The sequence below is a fragment of the Camarhynchus parvulus genome, chromosome 14 (assembly GCF_901933205.1).
Source record: "Camarhynchus parvulus chromosome 14, STF_HiC, whole genome shotgun sequence".
Taxonomy (NCBI): Eukaryota; Metazoa; Chordata; class Aves; order Passeriformes; family Thraupidae; genus Camarhynchus; species Camarhynchus parvulus.
This window is the reverse complement of record NC_044584.1, coordinates 4,260,261-4,280,500: the sequence shown is the minus strand read 5'-3', so window position 1 is coordinate 4,280,500 and position 20,240 is coordinate 4,260,261. Positions and strand designations below refer to the sequence as shown.

The following is a 20,240-nucleotide window of genomic DNA, read 5'->3' as shown; positions in this document are numbered from 1 at the left end:
CAGCATATAACTGTCTATTTTTTGTGACTTTATTTGTAGGCTGTTTTCTATACGATGAGAATATCGACCGATCCGATAGCTCTGTATTCCCATAGGTTGAGTTTTCTTTTAGCAAACTGATTTTTTTATGAAGAGATCTGCATTTTATTCTAGCAAAAATCTCCCTCAACATGCCCCCTCTGAGACTATGAGAGTCTAAGTGTAGAACTGCAGCTTGCTTTTCCTTTTCTATCCGAGCACCTTTGGGACCCCGTTGCCCTCGCCCTCCGTACAGCGCCCCATTTCCAGCCCCCACCATTTGTGCCCAGCTCGATGCTCCAGAGGACACGTGCGAATAAGGAGAGCATTTTGGAAAATAAACTTTAATGCTTACAACATCCTGGTGTTTATACCTCATTGACATGAATCATGATGAACGACGCAGCAACGCTTTCGTGTGTCTCCCTCCCTCCCTGCGGCGGCCGCGGGGCAGAGCCGCTGCGTCCGGAGCCCGACGTGCCCTCCAGAACCGCCAGCCTTTCTGCCCAGACTGCCCCCAAAAGTCACGACCTGGTGGATGCCAGCACTGTGTGTCCTGACACCTCTCTGTATCTGCCTGCTCTGGAGCCCGCAGTCCCAGCCAGAGCTTGCGAGGCGCGGACAGGAGCCGGGGCAGGGGCTCGCCGGGCCCTGCCCCGCTGGGACTGACATCACTGACATCACACCCGCGTTGATTGTATCGTCCAAGTGTGTGGATTCCTTCACTGAGCTCGTTACGTGGAAATAAAATGTGGTTGGTTTTAAAGCTGAACCTCGTGTCCGTCCGTTTCCGTGGGCTCAGGCCGTCCAGCTCCGCTCCAGCGTGCCCAGCTCCAGCCCCTCGCAGAACGACTGCGGCCAGCGCGCCTTGTGCTGCACAGAGTGAACGTGGCTTGTGCCCCTGGGGGCTGCTGTCCCCAGCCAGGGACAGCTCCCAGCGCTTGCCTGGAGTCACCCTCCCGGCCTGGGGTGGGCAGGGGAGAGCCAGGGGCTCCCTGCATGCCCACCCTGGCCCCTCCAGCCCTTCCTACCCCTGCTCACCGGTCGCTGCCTGGAGAGCTGGTGGAGAGGGAAAGGAGCCCACTGGATGGGCTCCATGGGCCAGCTTGACACCGAGATGTCACTGGCTTTGCCCGAGTCCACCATAGGGTCATTCATGCTGCTGGAGCTGGTGTCCCAGTCGTAATGGAAACTGGAAAAATAATCCACGGGTAGTTAAGGGAAGGGGATAAGTCAGGCTGGTGCAGGAGAGGGACCCTGTGCTGTGCCCTGGGGATGATGAAGTCACTGTTGGGGCCGTGCCAAGCTCAGGCCCCAGAGGGGAGCACACGGAGCTCTGGCTTTGCTCCCGATTCCCCCAGGCCCACGTCTGGGGTGTTCCTGCCCATCCCGCCCTTTGCCAATAGTGCTGGAAACTTCCAGGGCTCTTTTTCCATGGACACCCTGGAAGCTGATTGGAGTTTCCCATGAGCACACAGAGCCACCCTTTCCTGCAGATGTGAACCCTCCTCCCTTACAGCTGCCCCAGCACACACAGCTCCTCCCGTGGGATAATAAAATAAAATAAAATAAAATAAAATAAAAATAAAATAAAATAAAATAAAATAAAATAAAATAAAATAAAATAAAATAAAATAAAATAAAATAAAATAAAACAAACAGGTGCTGCTCCGTGGACTCCAAGGGCTGGGGGTGTCAGAGCTCCTGGCACTGTCCGTGGAGGAGCAGGGTTGCACACACGGCTCCAGGGCTCCGTGTGCCCCAAAGCCCTCCCTGCCCGGAGTCAGCAGAGCCCCCCGAGCCCAGCCCAGCCCAGGCCCTGCTCCCTACCTGGGCTGGCACTGTGGGTGGGCACAGGGCGCCGGGCGCCGCTTGGCTCCAGCCGAGTCGCCCCGGCAGCCGCAGCAGCCGCTGTCCAGCACCTGCAGCTGCAGCAGCTCCTCCGAGTTGCTGAAGGCCGGGTTGTCCAGCGAGCTGGCCGAGGGCAGCCCCGAGCGGGACCAGTACTGGGCCGAGACGTCGTCCAGGCGGCAGAAACGGCGGTAGCTGCAGGGCAGGACGGGCCCGGGCTCACGTGTGCACACACAGGTACACGGGTACACATACACACAGGTGTGCACACACAGGTACACGGGTACACATACACACAGAGGTACACACATACACACAGGTGTGCGCACACAGGTACACACAGGTACACACGGGTGTGCACACACAGGTACACATACAGAGGTACCCACACATACAGGTGTGCACACACAGGTACACGGGTACACATACACACAGGTGTGCGCACACAGGTACACATACACACAGAGATACACACACATAGGTGTGCACACATACACAGATACAAACACACAGGGCAGGCACACGTGTGTACACACATGTGCACATACACAAGCACGTGAGCACACAACCCCAGTGACTGCTTGACAGCAGAGATCACATTTTTCTGCCCAAATTCCTGGGTCCAGGGAAGGGCCCAGCCGCGCACGCAGGGTGGGGACAGAGCCCGTGACACTGCTCAGCCTCTGGCCGCAGCCCCGCGGTGGTTGCAGCTGTTCCAGTGGTTTCCTCGGGAACAATCCCCACGGCACATTACAGAATGGGCAGTGAGTGGGGCCAGGACAGCAGAGCCCCGTTCCCAAATGAGCTGCTTTGTCAGGGCTGTGCTAGAGCCTCGCTCGCCCCCCAGGAAGGGCAGGACATGCTGGGGCAGGCAGACCCTGTGCCACGGGCAGCACTGAGAGGTGCCAGGGACCAGAGTTGGAGCTCATCAGCACATGCGCACATCTGTCCACAGCAGCATAGCCCACAGCCCCCCAGCCTCCAGCCAGCCCCTCTGGCTGCACCCCACTTCCCGCGGCTGGGAGCATCCCCTCCATCACCTTCCACTGCCGCTATCCCACCCCCAATGCTGTTTTCCTTGGCAGAGCTCAGCCCCAGCCCAGCGACCCCACCATGGCTTTTCCCTGCCGCCCCTCGCCCCCAGACCCCAGCAGGGGCAGGAGTGCCCACCCTCCGCAGCCCCCAGGCCCCCCCAGCCCCGTGCTCCCACCTGCTGCGGGTCTGGTCGGCCCTGGCCTCCAGCAGCAGCGCCTTGAACCGGCGCACGGCGACGGCGGCGAGCACGGCGCCCAGGAGCACGATGCTGAGCAGGACCCCGGCCGCCGTGCCCAGCAGGCCCTGCTGTGTCACCCGGTAGTCACAGCGCAGCCCCATGAACCAGAAATCGCTGCCCACGGGGCACCTGCACCGAGGGGGCCGTCAGCGCCAGGGGGACGGCGCCGCCACCCCGGGCTGTCCCCAGGGCACTCACTGGCAGCGGGGCTGCTGGTCCCGGCCGTGCGAGCAGATGCCGTGGTTCTTGCAGTACGTTCGGTGGCACAGCGAGGTGCAGGTCACGTTCCCGTCCGCCCTGGACGCGCAGGCGAAGCCGGACGGGCAGGTGAAGAGCAGAGCACAGGGGTCCAGCGGCCGCGCTGCGGGGACAGGGCACAGCTGTGTCATCCTCCCCTGCCCAGCGTGTGCCCGCCCCGCCAGCAGCCCCCAGGCCTGAGATGGCCTCGCACTCACCCAGAGCCACGTGGCGCAGGACGGGGGCCGTGCCCAGCGCCAGCCCCGGCCGGGCACGGGCAGAGCCCAGCGCGGCCTCCAGGAGCTCGTCCAGCCCCGGCCCCGGCAGCTGCTCGGCCGCGAACAGCGCGTCATAGCTCAGCACCACGCTGCCCTCCCTGCGGGGACACCGCGGGGCTGGGGGTGCCGCACCCGGGCCAGCACTGCCCCCCGGCCCGGGACAGCCCCGTGCCGGGAGCGGGACACGCCGCGGGACTGTCACCACCCGCCCGATCCCCGACACCTGCGGGACTGTGCCAGCACCCGCCCGATCGCCGACACCTGCGGGACTGTGCCAGCACCCGCCCGATCCCCGACACCTGCGGGACTGTGCCAGCACCCGCCCGATCGCCGACACCTGCGAGACTGTCACCACCCGCCCGATCCCCGACACCTGCGGGACTGTGCCAGCACCCACCCGATCCCCGACACCTGCGGGACTGTGCCAGCACCCACCTGATGCCGGTCACCTCCAGCCGCAGGAAGCCAGGCACCGGCGTGAAGAGCGGAGTGACCTGCGCGGGGCGGCGGGAGCTGAGCGCGGTGTCCCCGGCCCGCAGCCCCGGCCCGGCCCGCAGCCCCGGCCCGCACTCACCGTCTGGTTGAAGCTGTGCAGCAGCTCCTGGCGCTCGGCGGAGCCGGGGTCCTGCAGGGCCGGCGCGAACGCCGTGTCCAGCACCAGCTCACAGGGGATGCGCAGGACGGGTGCTGCAGGACGACAGGGGGACCAGCAGGTCGTGACCCCACCCAGGAGCCACCTCCTCCTCCTCCTCCTCCTGCCGTGCCCCAGCAGAGGATCCCAAACCTGACTCACCTCTAAGGAGTGGGGGCTGATCCTCCACGATGAACACCTGGGGGGCCCTGCCCACCCCAGCCGGTGTCACCTGGGGGGTGTCAGTGTCTGCCCTCTCTCTGGGGCTGCTCGATGGCTGGGCCAGCTCTGTGCCCACAGCAGCTGGGGGGGACCCAGGGCCCCCACCACGGTCACCTGTGGGCTGCTGGGGGGGCCCGGGCATCACAGTGGGCATCTGAGCTGGGGATCCCCATGTCACCCCCTGCACATCCCTCTGCAGTACAGCAGCACGTGGCTCTGCTGTGACTGGCCCCATGTCCCCGAGCCTTTCTGGGCTGGTGGCTGCTGTGATGGTGGCAGTGACAGCGGTGGTGGTGACACCAACAGCACTGGTCGGTCCCGGGGAAGGTGCAGGCTGGGGCAAAGCTGGCTGCTGGGGAGGCCCAGCTGCTGAGGGGGGTGCCAGGCTGCCCACTCCCACCTGGGTCCCCCCCAGGGATGGAGGGCTCTCAGCAGGACCCACCTCCGAGCTGGAATGGGGCAGCCCTGGGGAGGGGTCCCCCAGAGGGGTGCCCACAGTAGGGCCGAACCCCAGGACCCCCCAGCTGGTCCCTGGGGAAGGCAGAGGGGTCGACAGCAGGGTCACTGCAGAGCCACTGGCTGGGGCAGGCTGTGGGGACGGAGACACGTGGGGAGAACCAGGAGTGGTGTGTGTCACCCCGCCCTGGGCCACAGCAGGGCTGCCAGGGGCCGGGGGGACAGCAGGCTGCCCTGGGATGGCTGATGGGGTCAGGGGGATGTGACTGTGCTCAGGGGCACCCCCTCTGTCAGGTGGGCCCAAGACCCCTGTGGTCAGGTCCGGAGCTCCTCTGTGGCTGGGAGATGTCACCCCTGGGCTGCTGGCCATGGTGGTGGGCAGAGGCAGACCTGAGCCCCTGCGTGTGGCAGGCAGCGAGGCTGGGCCTGTCCCCACGGCTGGCCAGGCTGTGCTGGCCAAAGGGCTCCCACCAGGCCCAAGGGACAGTGCAGAGGGCTGAGGGGCAGAGTGGGGACCCTCCCGTGGGTGGGAAGCAAAGCCCTGCCCTCCTGACAGGGCTGGCAGCCCCCAGTGTGTCCCCCGCAGTGTCCCTGTGGGGGTCAGCAGCCCCTGCAGCCCCCCAGCAAAGGGTGATGTCCCGGCTGTCCCTGGCCCTGAGCTGTCAGTGGCCAGCACAGTGCTCGGGCGGGTCCCTGGGCTGCTGTCACCCAGCTGGACAGTGTCACTCTGGCTCTGCACAAGGGCTGTCCCAACGGCCCTCCATCCCTGCAGGCTGCTGCTGGACCTCCACTGTCCCCTGGCAGAAGCTGGCACTGTCAAAGAGCGTGGTGAATACAGAAGCGTCCCCTGCGCGGTCGTGGCACCTTCTACTGTCACATGTCCCAGAGGGTCAGGGCCCGGGGGGTGCGTGGTGGCAGGATCTGTGCGTGTCTCCGCAGGGGCTGGGGTCCCTGCAGCAGGGGCTGGCTGCTCCCGGCCTGCAGAGACCGCGGGCCCCGGGGGTTCGGCGGCCGAACCGCCCGGCACCGCCGGCCCCGTCCCGTCCCTGCCCAGCCCGGGGGCTCTGGGGCTCTCCTGCGGGCTGGAGAGCTCGGCTGTGCCGGCGGGGGTCCCGGGGAAGGGCGGCGGTCCAGCCTCTGTCCACAGCTGCCCCACGGCCCCTGGTGTGGGCGGCTGCCCCGTGCCAGCTCCCGGCTGCGGGCGATCTGCGGGCAGGGGTGAGAGGCGAGCACTGAGCGGCCCCGACCCCCGGCAGCCGCCGCGGGACCCTGGGCCCAGCGAGCCGCAGCCCCCGCGGCTGGCACTCGGTACCACGGAGGGTGCGGGAGGGGCGGCGGTACCTGTAGCCGTACCTGTCTGGCAGCGCTGCCCCGCCGCGGTGCCCAGGTGGGCGCAGGGGTCGGCAGCGCTCAAAGCGGAGCCCGTCCCGCTGCCCAGAGCCGGACAAAGCCGAGCGCAGCATTCCACGAGCACTGGGAGAGAGGGAAAGGAGCAGCGTGCACCAGTGCTGGGCATCGAGCATCCCGCACCAGCACCAGGCACCACCCCGGAGCTACCGCCGAGGTGAGACCCCCGTCTCTTTCTGCCTTCTGTCAACCAAGGGGGGCTCTGCTGAAGGAGATGCTCCAGAACAACCCAAGCCCAGCTGGGAGCCACCTGCCCGGGTCCCAGCGAGCGGTGCCGAGCCCTGCCCCACCGCCTCACTGTGCCCGCGCTGGGTTCACCCCGAGCCCCATCGGCCCCCGGCGGAGCCGCCACATGCCAGCACGGGCACCGACGGGGCAGGGCACGGCGCCGGCGCCCGAGCAGCGCTCCGGGCAGGGCTGCGGGGCCCGCGGCGGCCCCTCTCCAGCGATAACGGGCGGTTCGGCAGCAGCCACGGCGGGTGGGCACCGCCCAGTGGGGCTGGCACTGCTCGGGGGTCACCACGAGCCCGCGGGCCCCGCTCGCCACCAGCGCCCACACGGGCTCCCGCAGGGGCAGCCCCGCCGCCTTCGAGGCAACGGAGCCGCCCGGGCTGGTGGCACAGCTTGGCACGGAATGGCCACAGCGCGGCACGGAATGGCCACACGGAAAACACACGCGGCCGCCGCCGGCGTGCCCGCCCCGCTGCCCGCTCGCCCCGGTACCCGCGGCCCACCCCCTCTCCGGGCAGGTCCCAGGGACACCGAGCAGCCGCCGCCCCCAGCCCCAGCCCCGGCGGGGACACGGACCCGCCCGGAGCCGGTACCGGCCCCGCCGCCGCCGCAGAGCTCCGGGCCGCCGGGATGCACCGGCCCTGCCGCCGCCGCCGCCCCCGAGCGCAGCATCCCCCGCCCCGGGAGCAGCGGCACCGGGGGACCCTTCCCGGCCGTGCCCCCTCACCTGCGGCGGCCAGGAGCCGGGGCAGCGGCGGCCGGGGCCGGGGCAGCGGGGAGCCGGGGCCGCTCCATGGCGCGGCGCGGGCGGCTCTGCCAGGCGGCGGCAGGAAGCCCCCGCCCGCCCCCGCTGCGGCGGGGCGGAGGCGCCGGGAACCGCAGCCCCCGGCCCGGACCCGCCCCACGGCACCGGCACCAGCGCCGGCCCCGGAGCTCCCTCCCTCGGGCCGGGCGGACCGGGGCTCGGCAGCTCGGCACGGCCCCGGCGCGGAGCCGCCGCCTGCGGGACTCGGGGACTCGCAGCCCCTGCCCGCCCCCCTCCCAGCCGTTCATCCCGGGACACGTGCTCTGCCCCCGGCTGCCCCGCTCCGTGAGCCGTGCCGGGACAAGGGCTCCCCCAGGACGCCAATGTCAGCTCTGGCCGCAGGTCGCTCACCGCATCCCTCAGGCTCACCACACCCGCGGGAAGCAGCGACCACTCCCCACCGTCAGACACCTTGTGTCCATGCCACGGGGAAACCACCACCGGCACAGCAGCCGAACCCACCGTGGGCCCCCAGCTCTGCTCAGAAAACGCCCCAGAGCTCAGCCAGGCTGTGGGGCACAGAGAAGTTTCCAAGGGCCCAGTGAGAACAACACCTGTGGCCCGGAGGCAGAGGGTCACACTGCTCTGCCAGGGATCCCACAGCGAGGTGCCGCTCCTGAGAACAGCCCACCAGAACACAAGCACCATGGGCAGCACTGCAGCCTCTGCTCCATTTTCCATCCTTACCTCCCCCACTGCCAGAGGATCTGTTATCCAGTGACACTTCCTTGGCTCCCAGCCTGGCAGGGCTGCTGTGACATGTCAGTGTTTCTAGGCTCTGAAGAAAAACTGTGCAGTGTTCAGAAATACCCCATTCCTGCCTCGTGAGGGTTAAAGCAAGGCTCCCATGCTGAGATGAACCGGGTGTACAGGAACAGTGATGTGAATTTGCTGCTCAGCAGCAGAAAAATCATTCCCCCATTATTTTCCATCAGGAAAGCAGAAGCCTTTCACACAGAACTTGTTTTTATCAGCACTGATGAAATAAACAGTTACAAGCATGCAGGGCCGAGCCAAATCTCAGGGCAGGGTCCCCCGAGTGTCCTTCACACCCAACACCACCACCAGGATCCACCCACTGTGTGAGACAGAACAGCCACCACCAGAATGGTCTTAACTCTTTATTCCTGTTTTTTTTTCTTGTTTTTAAAGGACAACACATTCAGACAGCTTTAAATACAACATCCACGTGCAGCTTCCAAAGAAGGCAGCAGTGGGACAGCGTGTGCACTCCCGTCCATCCCTGCCGGCACCAGCCCAGCCCTGGCGTGGGACAACTCCTGAGAAAACAAAATCCACACGTTTAACACCTCACCAAGCATTCAAAGGTACAGAAGCGGGTCAGGACACGCTGAGCACTGAACACAGGCACAGAAGGAGCCCCCAGTTCTCTCCAGAGGCCACAGCTCCCACCCTGGCCCTGCACAGAGAAGGGTCACAGCCCCCCTGCCCCAGGGAGCTGGGGGGGAAGCCTGGAGCCACACAGGAACAGGCAAGAATGCAGATCAGTGCTGCAGGCTGGCCTGAGGCCACCTCATTTCCCCTGCAGCCCTCCCCGACCGCTCCTATAACCCTTTCCTGCCCATTTCCTTCCCGGCTGAGGCGGAGGAAACAGCAGTGCTGGCAGGGCTGAGGTGCCCCCACACGCCTTGCACAGAGCCCAGGGGCATGGGGAGATGGGGCCATGGCTGAGAGCAACTTGCACCCACTGCTGCCCCAGGGATGAGCTGAGTGCTGGATGTGCCAGGCAGGACAAGAGGAGAGACTGAGCCCACATCCCGTCCCCAGCTGCAGGTGCTTCAGGAAAACACCCCCCACCTGCCCTCCCTGCTGGCACCCACAGCTGCTGCCAGCTCCCTCCTGAGCTGCTGGGCTCCCATCTGTGCCACACATCACCCTGCGTGTGCCCAGGCACCCTCAGAGCACCTCTGAACTCACCTCTGAGCAACTGCTTCACTCATAAATATCCTTCTTATCTGCAATGTAATCTACAATCTCCTGTGGGCACATCAGCTTCTCTGCATCTCCGTCAGGAATTTCAAATCCTGCAAGAAAGGGCACACACTTAGCCCAAAACCAATGGAAAAGAGAGCAAGGGCGAGGAAGGGATGGCTGGTGGCTCAGGGGACACGTAGGCGGGGGCTGCTGTGCTAGCCAGAGCTGTCACTGCACTGCCCAAAGTGACACTGCTTCCAGACAGCCCCCCAGACACCGGAGTGGGGCAGGGCTCAGCACCCTCTGCTCCCCTTTCCCCCTCCCCAGCTGGTGCCCATGGGGGGTGGGAGAGAATTCCTGCTTCCAAAGGGGCTGAGCTCCAGAGCAAAGGGCCATATTCCTGACTGCTGCAGGTGCCCAGCTCACTGGCGGCTCTGTGGGCTTTGCCCTGCTCCCAGGGCTGGCTCTGTGGGGTTTGCCCTGTTCTTTGGGGTCTGCCTTGCTCCCAGACCTGGCCCTGTGGGGTTTGCCCTGCTCTCTGGGGTTCGCCCTGCTCTAGGGGCTAGCCCTGTGGGGTTTGCCCTGCTCTAGGGGCTAGCCCTGTGGGGTTTGCCCTGCTCTGTGGGGTTTGCCCTGTCCCCAGGCCTGGCCCTGTGGGGTTTGCCCTGCTCTCTGGGGTTCGCCCTGCTCTAGGGGCTAGCCCTGTGGGGTTTGCCCTGCTCTGTGGGGTTTGCCCTGCTCCCAGGCCTAGCCCTGTGGGGTTTGCCCTGCTCTGTGGGGTTTGCCCTGCTCCCAGAGCCGGCCCTGTGGGGTTTGCCCTGTTGTGTGGGCTTTGCCCTGCTCCCAGGCCTGGCCCTGTGGGGGTTGCCCTGCTCTGTGGGCTTTGCCCTGCTCCCAGAGCCGGCCCTGTGGGCTTTGCCCGGCTCTGTGCGTCTCTCCCCGCCCCATACGGCACAGGCCGGCGGTGCCGCCGCTCGCACGGCCCAGCAGCCCCTGGCGCCGTTACCGAACTCATCCTCCATGGCCATGATGATCTCCACTTGGTCCAGACTGTCCAGGCCCAGGTCCTTCATGAAGTGGGACTCGGCTGTGAGCTGGGGAGGACACGGCGGTCAGCGGGACACGGGCACCCGTTACACCGGAGCCCGCGGCCCGGCCGCCTCCCCCCCGTCCCGCTCACCTTCTCGGGGTCGATCTTATCGTAGAGCTTGAGCACGTAGAGCACCCGGTCCTTGATGTCGGCCAAGGTCAGGGGCGGCAGCTCGGAGAAGCTGCGGCAGAGCGGCGCGGCCACGCGCGGCAGCCGGAGCAGCGCGGGCGGCGCGGGGGGGCGGCGGGGCGGGCGCGGCGGCGGGGGCGGGCGGCAGGCGGCGGAGGGAGCGGCGGCGGGCGGCGGGCGGGGCGGGCATCGTCAGCAGGCGGCGGGCGCCGCGGCGAGAGGCACGCACCGCCCCTGCCGGCGGCCCGCGCGCCCCCGGCCGACCGAGGGGCCCCGCGCCTATCCGCGGATGCCGGTTGCTACCGTGATCCCGTGATCCCGGCTGCGATCCCGTGACCCCGGCTGCGGTCCCGTGACCCCGGCTGCGGTCCATTGATCCCGGCTGGACCGGGCCAGTATCGCCGCTCCCGGCCCGGGAACATCTCCACTGCTGGGAGACTGCAGACCCTGTCTGGACTCTGTTCCTCTGTCACTGCACAGGAAAGTTCTGCCTCTTGTCCAGGTGGAACTTGCCATGCCTGTAGCCTCACCTCCTATTGCTGAGCACCACTGAGAAGTGCCCGGTCCATCTTCTTGGCACCCCCTTTAGATAATTACACACATTGATAAGGCCGCTCTCAGCTGTGTCTGCTCTAGAGGCTGACCAGCCCCAGCTCCCTCAGCCTTTCCTCGTCAGGGGGATGATCCAGTCCCTTCATCATTTCCACAGCCTCTGCTGGACTGGCCCTAGGAGCTCCGTGTCCCTGCTGTCCCGAGGAGCCCAGAGCTGGACACAGCTCTCCAGCAGTGCCTCACAGGGCTGAGCAGAGGGGAAGGATCCCCTCCCTGACCTGCTGGAAATGCTTTTCCCGGGGACACCATTGTCCTCCTTGGCCCCCAGGCCACACTGCTGCTCAGGACAGCTCGGTGTCCATGAGAGCCCCCAGGTCCTTGTCCGCAGCCCCCCGTGGAGCAGTGACAACAGACACGGGCTGGTTCAAGGCAGCACGTTTAATGGCACGGCAGGCGGCGCTGCCCGGCCCGTCAGGCGGCTCCCGGCTGCGGGGGCCGGTACCGGTACAGCTGCACGGTGCCGTCACGGCGCCGGCCAGCAGCCCGGCCCGCGCCGGGGCCCAGCGGGCCAGGGCCCAGTGCCCCGCGGGCCCGGGGGCAGCACGGCCGTGCAGCGGCCCCGCAGCAGGTCCCACACGGCCACCGCACCCGACGTCAGCACGGCGGCTCCCTCGGTGTCCCACACGTCACCCTCCAGGTACCTGCGGGGACACGGGGGTCAGCAGGAGATGTGCAAAAACACCATGGCAGCGTCTGTGCAGTTAGCCCAGGGCTCAGTTAAAGATTAATAGCAACTGCAGGCAGCCTACGGTCCGGACTGTTCCTCCAGTGCAACTGGGAAGGGAGCAGGCCAGGGAAATCCTCTGGGACTCAGAACATACATGAAAAAGGTGTACTCTTATAAAGTGGTTCTCTTAAAAAAAAACCCTGCAAGTGTCCAAGGCCAGGTTGGACAGGGCTTGGAACAACCTGGTCTAGTGGAAGGTGTCCCTGCCTTGGGCAGGATGTGGGACTGGATGGTCTTTAAGGTCCTTTCCAACCCAAACCATTCTGTGATTCCAGGACTGTTCAGTAACCAAGACCTTGGTCCACCACTATTCCCCCACATCCACCACATTTCCTATGTAAAGACACTGCAAGGCTGAGCCTGCTGATGCCTCAAAACACAGGACAGGAAGGAAAAGGCCATGTGCCTGCAGCCAGCTGCTCCACACAAACAAGCCTGGCAGCACGGGATGCTGCAGCCACAGGCAGAGCCAGGGGTACAGCCAAGGACCCCAGGGACACTGTCCCCAGTCCCTGGGGCACAAAGCCAGCCCCGAGGAGCCCAGGGACACTCCCCCAGTCCTGGGGGGACAAAGCCAGCCCCGTGGTGACGGTGACAGAGCTGCCAGGGCGAGGGGTCAGCGCACAGCCTGCAGTGGGAAGCGGGCAGGAAGCAGCCCACGCCCCCGGCCCCCAGCCCGGCACCGGACGCACGCAGGGCCGGATGCAGCCCCTTATCACGGGGAGATGGCCGCTGGATCCCTGCCAGAGCTCTCCCAAAGCCCCTGAGCAGCCAGCCCAGCCCCAGGACTCGCCTGCCTGCCGGGCCAGGGGGGAGGCAGGAGAACGTCACCGGCGCGCTCCGGCCCGTGCGCGGGTTGAAGGCCACCACGCGGAACGCTGGGCTTCCACAGGACTCGCTCTCTTTGCCATGAGGGTGGCTTAAAACAACAAACAGAAGGCCCTGACACAGAGAGGGAAAATACATCACTAAAAACAACAGCAGGAGGAGGAAAACCAAAGTAATTTTCCAAAAATTAAGTGCTAGACTCTCTCTAATCACAGCCCTATGAACAGTGATGCATTATTTTTTACTGAGGAAAACAGAAATGGTTTACTTTCCTTATCAAATTAGATAAAAGCAAAAGCAGCTGCTGGCTGATAAGGGCTGATGCAACACAGCAGAGTGATAGCTCAGTGACCCGAGGGATTTATGAATTTCTCTTCCTGTTTCAAAAAGCTAAACCTGCCATAGGATGAAGTGACACTTCAAAAAACAAAAGAAGTAAATTTTCTGGGTCACATTTTAATCCCTACAAGCTTAAAATATAACAAAAATTCCATGGAAAGCAGCACAACTGAAAACAGTAGCTCCCAGAACAGCCACAAACCAGCATGAAATATCCTGGGATGGATAATGTGAGGAAGACTCCAAAGAGTCTGACCCAAGGCACCATTATTGGACAAGACATTCTTGTCCCAAAAGGTTACACGCTCACTGAAAACAATCAAATCCTTGATAAACCACAAAAACCCATTGGGAATCACAGCACAGGCAGAAGCAAGTGGGGAAAGGTGATTACTATGAATGTTGGTTTCACACAGCCCATTCCCTCGGGCATGCATGTCCAGAGGAACCATTCACAGAGGGATTCTAATGCTGGCAGCACCCACGTGTGACATGGAAGAGGCTTGCCAAGCACCAGGCCTGGGCAACAGCACTTTTGCTTCCCACACACAGCACGCTGCAGCTTTGGAATGCACCAGGATGCATTGCTCCCACTTTACTAGCACCCTGCAGAAAGCCAGGAGTCAAGGCAGCCAGCGTAGGTTATTTATTCCTCCTGTAACCTGTTTACCCTTGAATTATTTGCAGTGTATTGAAACAGAGCTGATAGTTCAACCCTCCCTAGCAACTTCAATCCTTTATATTCCCATCCCAGTCAGTGCAGCCCAAGCATGAACTGTGAATTTTGTGTACGTACGGAGTCAGAATATGCTCGATGGCAGATGGAAGCTGGGTAGGAATAACCAACGTGCATCTTCCTCAGGAGCTGACCAGTTCTCAGATTCCTGCAGATGGTGAAAACACAAATTCTGACTCATTTCTAATCACAGTTACACCCCTGTGCAGGACATGGGTTTGGTTCCACATTAAGCAAATGAAGCCAATAGGCAGGAAGGGTGTAGTAAGGATGATACAAAAGCAGTGGAATTACAGCAATTCCCTGGCTGTCTGACTGTGGTGCCACACTGACCACTGCCCTCTGACAACCACCCTTTCATGGTGGCTCAGCAGCCAGCCAGCACCCCTGTACAGCCCTGCAGCTGCTGAAACTGCCCCCAGCCCCTAAATTGTGTGTGGCAGAGAAACACTCACCAAACCACAACGCTGTTCCCTGCAGTGGTGCCCACCAAGGCCTCGCTCATCCCTTCTACCTCAGCAAAGGCTGTAACAGTTTCCTCAGGGGGCATCAGAGTCTGCCTGTCCTTGCTCCTGAAAGGAGACCAGCACATAGAAGAGCAGGTAAAACAAAAAGTGTGTGTTCTGGAAGAGGAACATGACCCTGCTCAACATCCGAGGTGTTTCCTCGTTTTTGTCCCACCCACCACACAGACACCACCCCAAAGCAGCACTCCCAAACTCACCCCCCTGTCTCTGAGAGAAAAACCATCTCCACTTGCTGCTCCTGCATGGTCCTGCTGCTGCTCACCAGCCTCCAGTCCTTTAGCCCAACAACTGCTTTTATATCCCCAGTTTTCACTAGGGAGTGCTTGAATGAGTCAGTCTCAGAAGAATAAAGCAAGAGCCTAAATCAAGAGACAAGCACACACCATGACAGGAGGAAGCCCCACTCAAATATGCAGTAGCATATAAAGATCAGTCTGTGTTCAATCAGCCTGCCAGCTCTGAGGTGAATAAACAGGTATTTACAGTTGATTTTTAGAAATCCCTTCCATATTTTCCAACTGTTAAAGCAACTGAGAAAGTACCACATTAGTAAAAAGATAATTTCAACCACTCCTCACAAGGAGCTGAGCTGCAACTACTCAGGGTGCAAAGCACTAGTAAGAAATAAATACAAAACCTTATTTCTCCAATCTCCAGCTCTCCCAGTGCTACACACACGAGGTTACAGGTGTCTGGCACAGGAACAATCTGGATTACAGGAATCTGGGACAACAAAAGAAGAATTCAGTGACACCCACAGTGTCCCTTTGACTTTATTCTCATTTTCTAGAGTTTTTCAAGTAAAATGATTTGGAGCAGGATTGATTTTCAGACCCCTCTCAAGAAGCACACTAAAATGAACAGCTGCACTCTCTGCTGACTGGTTGCCTAATTAAACAATCCCTGCTGATACAAGACACAAAACGTGTCTCGAGGAACTCTAAGGAGAAAAAGCACAAGTGAAGTGCAGCACCATTGTGTGCATGAGGTATTAAATTCCAGCAGGTAACCCCCAACCATACAAGCTCCAAGCTCCTTGTATCTCGGGAGCTAACACATGGGGCAAGGGAGCTGCCCTAACTCTGGCAGTGAGGAGTGTGTTCGTACCTCTCTGAGGTGCCAGGTGTGCACCCTGGCCCAGCAGGCGGGTGCCCGTGGCTGCCAGAGGGACACGGCGCTCTCGCAGGCGGTGACCACGCGCAGCTCCCTGCAGCCAGCTGCTGCCCACCACACCGCGCCCACGTCCACCGCGCCCGAGCACCAGGGCTCCTGCCAAACAAACACCGTGCTCTCCTCTGACACACAGCACTACTGCTGCGCTGCTGTTAAACCCCGTCTTGCACAGCTGCTGCTGCTGCTGCTGCCTCGGTAACAATTCCCTGCTGCTCTCCCACCTTTAGCTCTGACACAAACTGCAAGCTCTCTTCTCTGGGGCCATCCGGCAGCGCTGCAGTCAACTGCTCTGCTACATCTTTTATCTGCATGAACAAAGTAAAGAATAAAGATAATTCAACTTTGAAATTATATTCAGCACCTGCAAGAATGAGGCAGAATTGTTGCATGCTCTCTGTCACTCTCATGCAGGTAATGCATGCCACTGCTATGATCCATACAAAGAGAACTTTTCCCTGAAGTGAGACAGGACTCTGGAAAAAGGGATTTGCCCACAAAACCACTGGCTTAGTACCCTTCACAAAGATCCCAGCTTGTTACCTGATCAGGTGAAGCTCTGCAGGATTCCTGCTCTTTGTTCTCTGGCTGCTGATACTTCTCCAAGGACACAGTCTCATCAGATTTGTTCTCAGGATCTCTTTCAGCTGCTGGAGGCAATGCTGTACCTTGCTCCTCCTGGTTTCTGGCAGTCCCTGCAGCACAGCTGTCAGGGTGCAGTGGCACAGCAGGGTCTCTGCGTGCCACATCCCCCAGCACCAGGGCAGCTGCTCCTCTGGGGGAAGGTGGGGTCACTGGTAAGGCAGGTACAGAAGGTGTGTCAGGGAACACCTCAGTGTGCACTGAAGGTAAAACACCTGGGGTTGCACCCACAGCAGGGAAAACACACAAGGAAATCTCAGGCTCAGGGTGAGTGGGAGCCTCAGCTAGGACAGTCCCCGTGGGAGTAAACAGCAATTCATGGGTGGAAAGCTCCTTCTTGGAAGTCAGGCCTTCCATGCAAGGAAGTTCAGGCAATCCAGTTTTGGAAGGCAAAATTAAATTACTTCTGAGACTTTTTTCTTTTGGCTTCATTTGTGCATCTTGTGTGTCCTCTGGAGCCACACAATCCCCAGACACAAAATCCTCCAAGTCATTCACAGGGGAAGATTTCAATTTCTCCAGTTTCAGCACTCCAAATTCCTCATTTGGTAAGTGGAAGTCCCTGATGCCCAGCTTAGGGACCAGCCACTGGAGGCTGCGGAAGGAGAAGAGGGAGCCACGAGTGTCAGGGTCTGCAGCAGGGAGCCCAAGGGCAGCAGGACCCTGTGGACCCATGGGACTGCTGCATCCTCTGCTGCTGTCATCTAAACACAAGAATACAAGACAGAACATCACGTCATAAAATAACCAGCAACTTGCCTTTTCAGAATCTCTCATGAAGGGTGGCTTGGATTTTAAAAAACATCAAAACACCATGTCCATCTTAACACACAGAAGAGGCACTTTTCTGGAAAGACACTACACTCTGCAGTTACTCTGTACCTCTGGATAAAGCCCTGTACCTCTGGATAAAGCCTTTGGCTCAAAGACCACCACCAAAGCCTGACAGATATGCCTGAGTGCTCAGGCAGTTTGGTTCATTGGTTTTCTCCCTACACTTTCTCTTTTTACAATATTCACAGACCCTCAGAAAGGAGAGAATAATCATTAGCATGCAGACTCAGTTGGAGGAACAGACGGACAGTCATTTGCTGGCAAACCAGCCCTAGTGTTCACAGCCTTCACTCCAACAGCAAGGGCAGCTCAGTGAGTTCCCAGCCCTGCTCCTCCTCTGTTCATTCCCTGCACAAGTTTCTGGAATGGTTCAAGGAACATGGGCACCACAATAATCTATTTTTAAATAAATAAATCTCATTTTAAAAAGAATAATAGTTAACTCCTATTGTATTTTCTTGCATAAACAAGGCCGGGTGTGAACAGCAGGGCCTGCACTCACAGGGATGTTCCCTGCCGTGGGGAATGGGGCATTTTGGGGAGTTTATATGTGAGGAGTACCTGTTGAGCCTGCCGGGGGCCTGTGCCTGGCAGAGCAGCGCAGGGAGCGGCGCAGAGGGACACTGACCCCAGGTAGCTGCTCAGCTCCTCGCTGCCTCTTCACACGCTGCACTGGATGTTTATCTCCCTGACACACAGCAGCACTGGCTTCCACATCTCCCACACGGCTGGCAAAAGTGTTGCTCCCTGGGCTCAGGGACTCGCTGCTGTGGAGTGGATGTTGAACCTGCTCTAACAGAGCCTTATGGCATTTGCCTGGCACTTGGCTCCCACCCAGAGGAGGCTCACGACCCGCTGGCTGGGTAGCTCCAGTCACTCCTGGCCCTGCAGACCCCAGGGCTGCAGCACCAGACAATCTCCTCTCATCTGAGGATGACCTTTCAAGGTTAGCATCACAGTTTTCCTTTTCACTCTGGTTCTCATTTGACAGCACAGCACTGCTTTCATTGGCCATTGTGGGATCCTGACTCTCTATAAGCTCTTGTGACACTGGATGCATGGGGGCTTTGCAGGCAGACTTTCTTCTTCCCTTCTGCTTCCTCTGGGATTGTCTCTGCTCTTGCCTTGTGCTAGTGATGCTTTTCTGAGAAATGGATTCAAGAGAAGTGCTGCTGTTGCTGGATGCAGGAAGGGATTTCTGAGAACTACTTGAGTTTGCTTGATCGTTTTCTGCCCCAAGAAAAGGGAAGGGCCCAACCCCTGGCTCCAAATCACCCTCAGCTTTCTCTTGCGAGGGCTGATTGGGGTTTGCATCTTTCTGCTTGCATTTACTCCGCTGGCCTTTCTTGCTCCTGCCCAGCTGGCTGAGGATGACAGCATCCAGGTCCACCTTCCTCTGGCAGTTGGACATGCGGCGAGTTGTCCGCACGTAGTACTCCACAGGGAAGAGCAGCCCTTCCACCACTGTGCAGGAGCTCAGCGTGCCCTCGGGAGCCACCACCTTGGCAGCAGGAGAGAGCCTTGACTCCATTTCAAGCTGTTGATTCTCCAGCAGTTCTTCAGCAGTGTCCAGAGCTTTATCTGCAGGACAGGGATTCAAGGTATTAGCGTCACTTTGATGTCCTTCATGGTTTTTGCTCTCCTCGGTAATGGTGTTATTTCTGCTGTCAGGCAATATTTCATTTTCTGACATTAAATCCAGGAGCCCACGTAATTCTCCCTGATCCTCACACAAACTCTGACCCTCTGGCTGTTTTATTCTACTGAGGGATTCTTCTCTGCCATCATCTCTGGGGTCAAGTAAAACAGAGTCTGCATGCTGTGAACATGGCTCATGTCCATCAGGTGTGGCCACAGCCCTTGAGGACTCAGGCTGCCAGATGTCCCTGCTGTCCCTCAGCACATGTGGGGACAGCTCAGGCTCTCCTGCAGTGACACTGCCACCAAACGCACCCTGTACAAGCCCTGATGCTGCATCAGGAGTGAAACTATTTCTTTCTCCCTGCACAAGCACTGCCCCAGGTGCCCTTTGAGCAGGTTCCTCAGTGTGTGACAGGCTGCTGTGCCTGAACACTGGTGACTGAAGCTCCTCTGCACTGGCAATTTGATTTTTCGTCATTTCACCAGTACTGATTAGATGCACATCATGCACTGATTCCCTTTCCTTTGATTCCAGAGCCTTCGCCCGTCTCCGCAGCTTCATCATGCCTCGGGAGGTTTGGGGCTTTTTCTCCACAGGGACAGGCCTGGTGGTCCCAGAGCACAGGTTTTCCTGGCTGGCCTGAAAGCTTTCTGCCCGGGAGCTGTGCTGTGGGCTAACCTCATCACTGGAGAATTCTGGAATGTGCTTAACTGTGACAGATGTTGTCTTCTCCATGCCAGCATCAGAACAGGTTTTAGTCTGTGACTGAGAGGGCCCATCTCTGTCAGCACTAGCAGATGTGTTATCTCTAGAACCTGGGGGAAAAAATGCCACACGTGTAAAGTACTCCTAAAATCCTGTCCAAGAAAAACATCACACGGTAAAATCAGGCTTTGTTATCAGGGAAAAATGGGGATCTTACAGTCAGGATTGGAGCACTGCAGACCTGGTGAGGAGGGAAGCAGAGCAGACGTTACTGCAGAGCACGGCTCAGCCCAGGGCAAGGGCCGTGCGGGAGCGTGAGGGCAGTGGATGTGGCCGCAGTGGCCGAGGGGACAGCGGGGCCCGGAGCGAGGGTCAGCAGGGCCGGGTGCAGGACGGTCCGTGGGGCAACAGTGGCCGCCGGGTCCCGGGTGCCCCCACAGCCCTGTCCTGGGGGACTGCCTGCGGGGGCAGGCACCCCGTTCTCCCGGCTCCCACCCCGTTCTCCCCGGCTCCTACCTGAGGCACCCCGTTCTCCCCGGCTCCCACCTGTGGGGCTCCGCTCCCGCCGGCCGTGGTTCCTGGCTCGCTCGGCTCGCCGTGCCCGCTGTGGACAAACAAGACCCAGCTGGCGGTGCCCCGGTGCCCCCCGGTGCCCCCCGGCCCGGCCCGGCCCGGCCCGCTCCGCTCACCCGCAGCCGGATGACGGTCTCGCTGTACTCCCGCTTCAGCAGCGCCAGCTTCTCCCGCAGCTGCAAGAGACAGATACCCGTCGGGATGGGCCCGGGACGGTCCCGGTCCCGGTCCCACCGCCCCGGCCGGCCCCGCACCTTCTCCTTGTCGGTGCCGCTCAGGGCCGCCGCTGCCGGCGGGGCCTCCATGGCAACCGGGGCGCGGCGGGCGCGGCGGGCGCGGCGG

The 20,240-nt window shown here is 60.9% G+C and overlaps 4 protein-coding genes across 9 annotated transcripts in view; 1 reads left to right on the top strand and 3 right to left on the bottom strand.

The window, feature by feature from the left end:
* Positions 1-790, top strand: part of TNRC6A (trinucleotide repeat containing adaptor 6A) — a 62,517-nt gene extending 61,727 nt beyond the window's left edge. For all 6 annotated transcript variants that reach the window (XM_030957832.1, XM_030957833.1, XM_030957830.1 and 3 more), the window contains one exon: positions 1-790. This exon is cut by the window's left edge and continues 1,932 nt beyond it. The gene's annotated coding sequence lies outside the window, so the exon portion shown is untranslated.
* Positions 385-7,657, bottom strand: LOC115909264 (collagen alpha-1(I) chain-like). The gene is made up of 12 exons (XM_030958437.1): positions 7,510-7,657; positions 7,332-7,454; positions 6,308-6,439; positions 4,451-6,172; positions 4,232-4,344; positions 4,093-4,151; positions 3,598-3,755; positions 3,341-3,503; positions 3,080-3,271; positions 1,849-2,064; positions 1,060-1,210; positions 385-891 (listed from the first exon to the last, which is right to left on the bottom strand). Exons 1-12 carry the CDS (start codon positions 7,655-7,657, stop codon positions 817-819), a joined length of 3,252 nt encoding a protein of 1,083 aa, XP_030814297.1. The 3' UTR covers positions 385-816.
* Positions 7,658-8,517: 860 nt separating this feature from the next.
* NDUFAB1 (NADH:ubiquinone oxidoreductase subunit AB1) lies at positions 8,518-10,936 on the bottom strand. The gene is given in 5 exon segments (XM_030958436.1): positions 8,518-8,689; positions 9,348-9,454; positions 10,351-10,438; positions 10,525-10,698; positions 10,700-10,936. Coding segments are annotated over 4 exon segments (591 nt in total). The 3' UTR covers positions 8,518-8,689; positions 9,348-9,362.
* Positions 10,937-11,586: 650 nt separating this feature from the next.
* PALB2 (partner and localizer of BRCA2) lies at positions 11,587-20,224 on the bottom strand. The gene is given in 16 exon segments (XM_030958230.1): positions 11,587-11,645; positions 11,648-11,710; positions 11,713-11,816; positions 12,696-12,844; positions 13,866-13,953; positions 14,261-14,377; positions 14,530-14,691; positions 14,970-15,055; positions 15,440-15,601; positions 15,727-15,810; positions 16,046-16,848; positions 17,540-19,435; positions 19,543-19,566; positions 19,872-19,929; positions 20,015-20,074; positions 20,153-20,224. Coding segments are annotated over 16 exon segments (3,966 nt in total). The 5' UTR covers positions 20,204-20,224.
* Between the last annotated feature and the right edge of the window lie 16 nt (positions 20,225-20,240).

Coding starts and splice junctions, on each gene's coding strand:
- LOC115909264 (XM_030958437.1), bottom strand. CDS start 7,657: ATGAACGGCTGGGAGGGGGGCGGGCAGGGGCTGCGAGTCCCCGAGTCC. Junction 3,272..3,340: donor GACCAGCAGCCCCGCTGCCA/GTGAGTGCCCTG, acceptor CCCTCGGTGCAG/GTGCCCCGTGGGCAGCGATT. Junction 892..1,059: donor AGCTCTCCAGGCAGCGACCG/GTGAGCAGGGGT, acceptor CACTCTGTGCAG/CACAAGGCGCGCTGGCCGCA.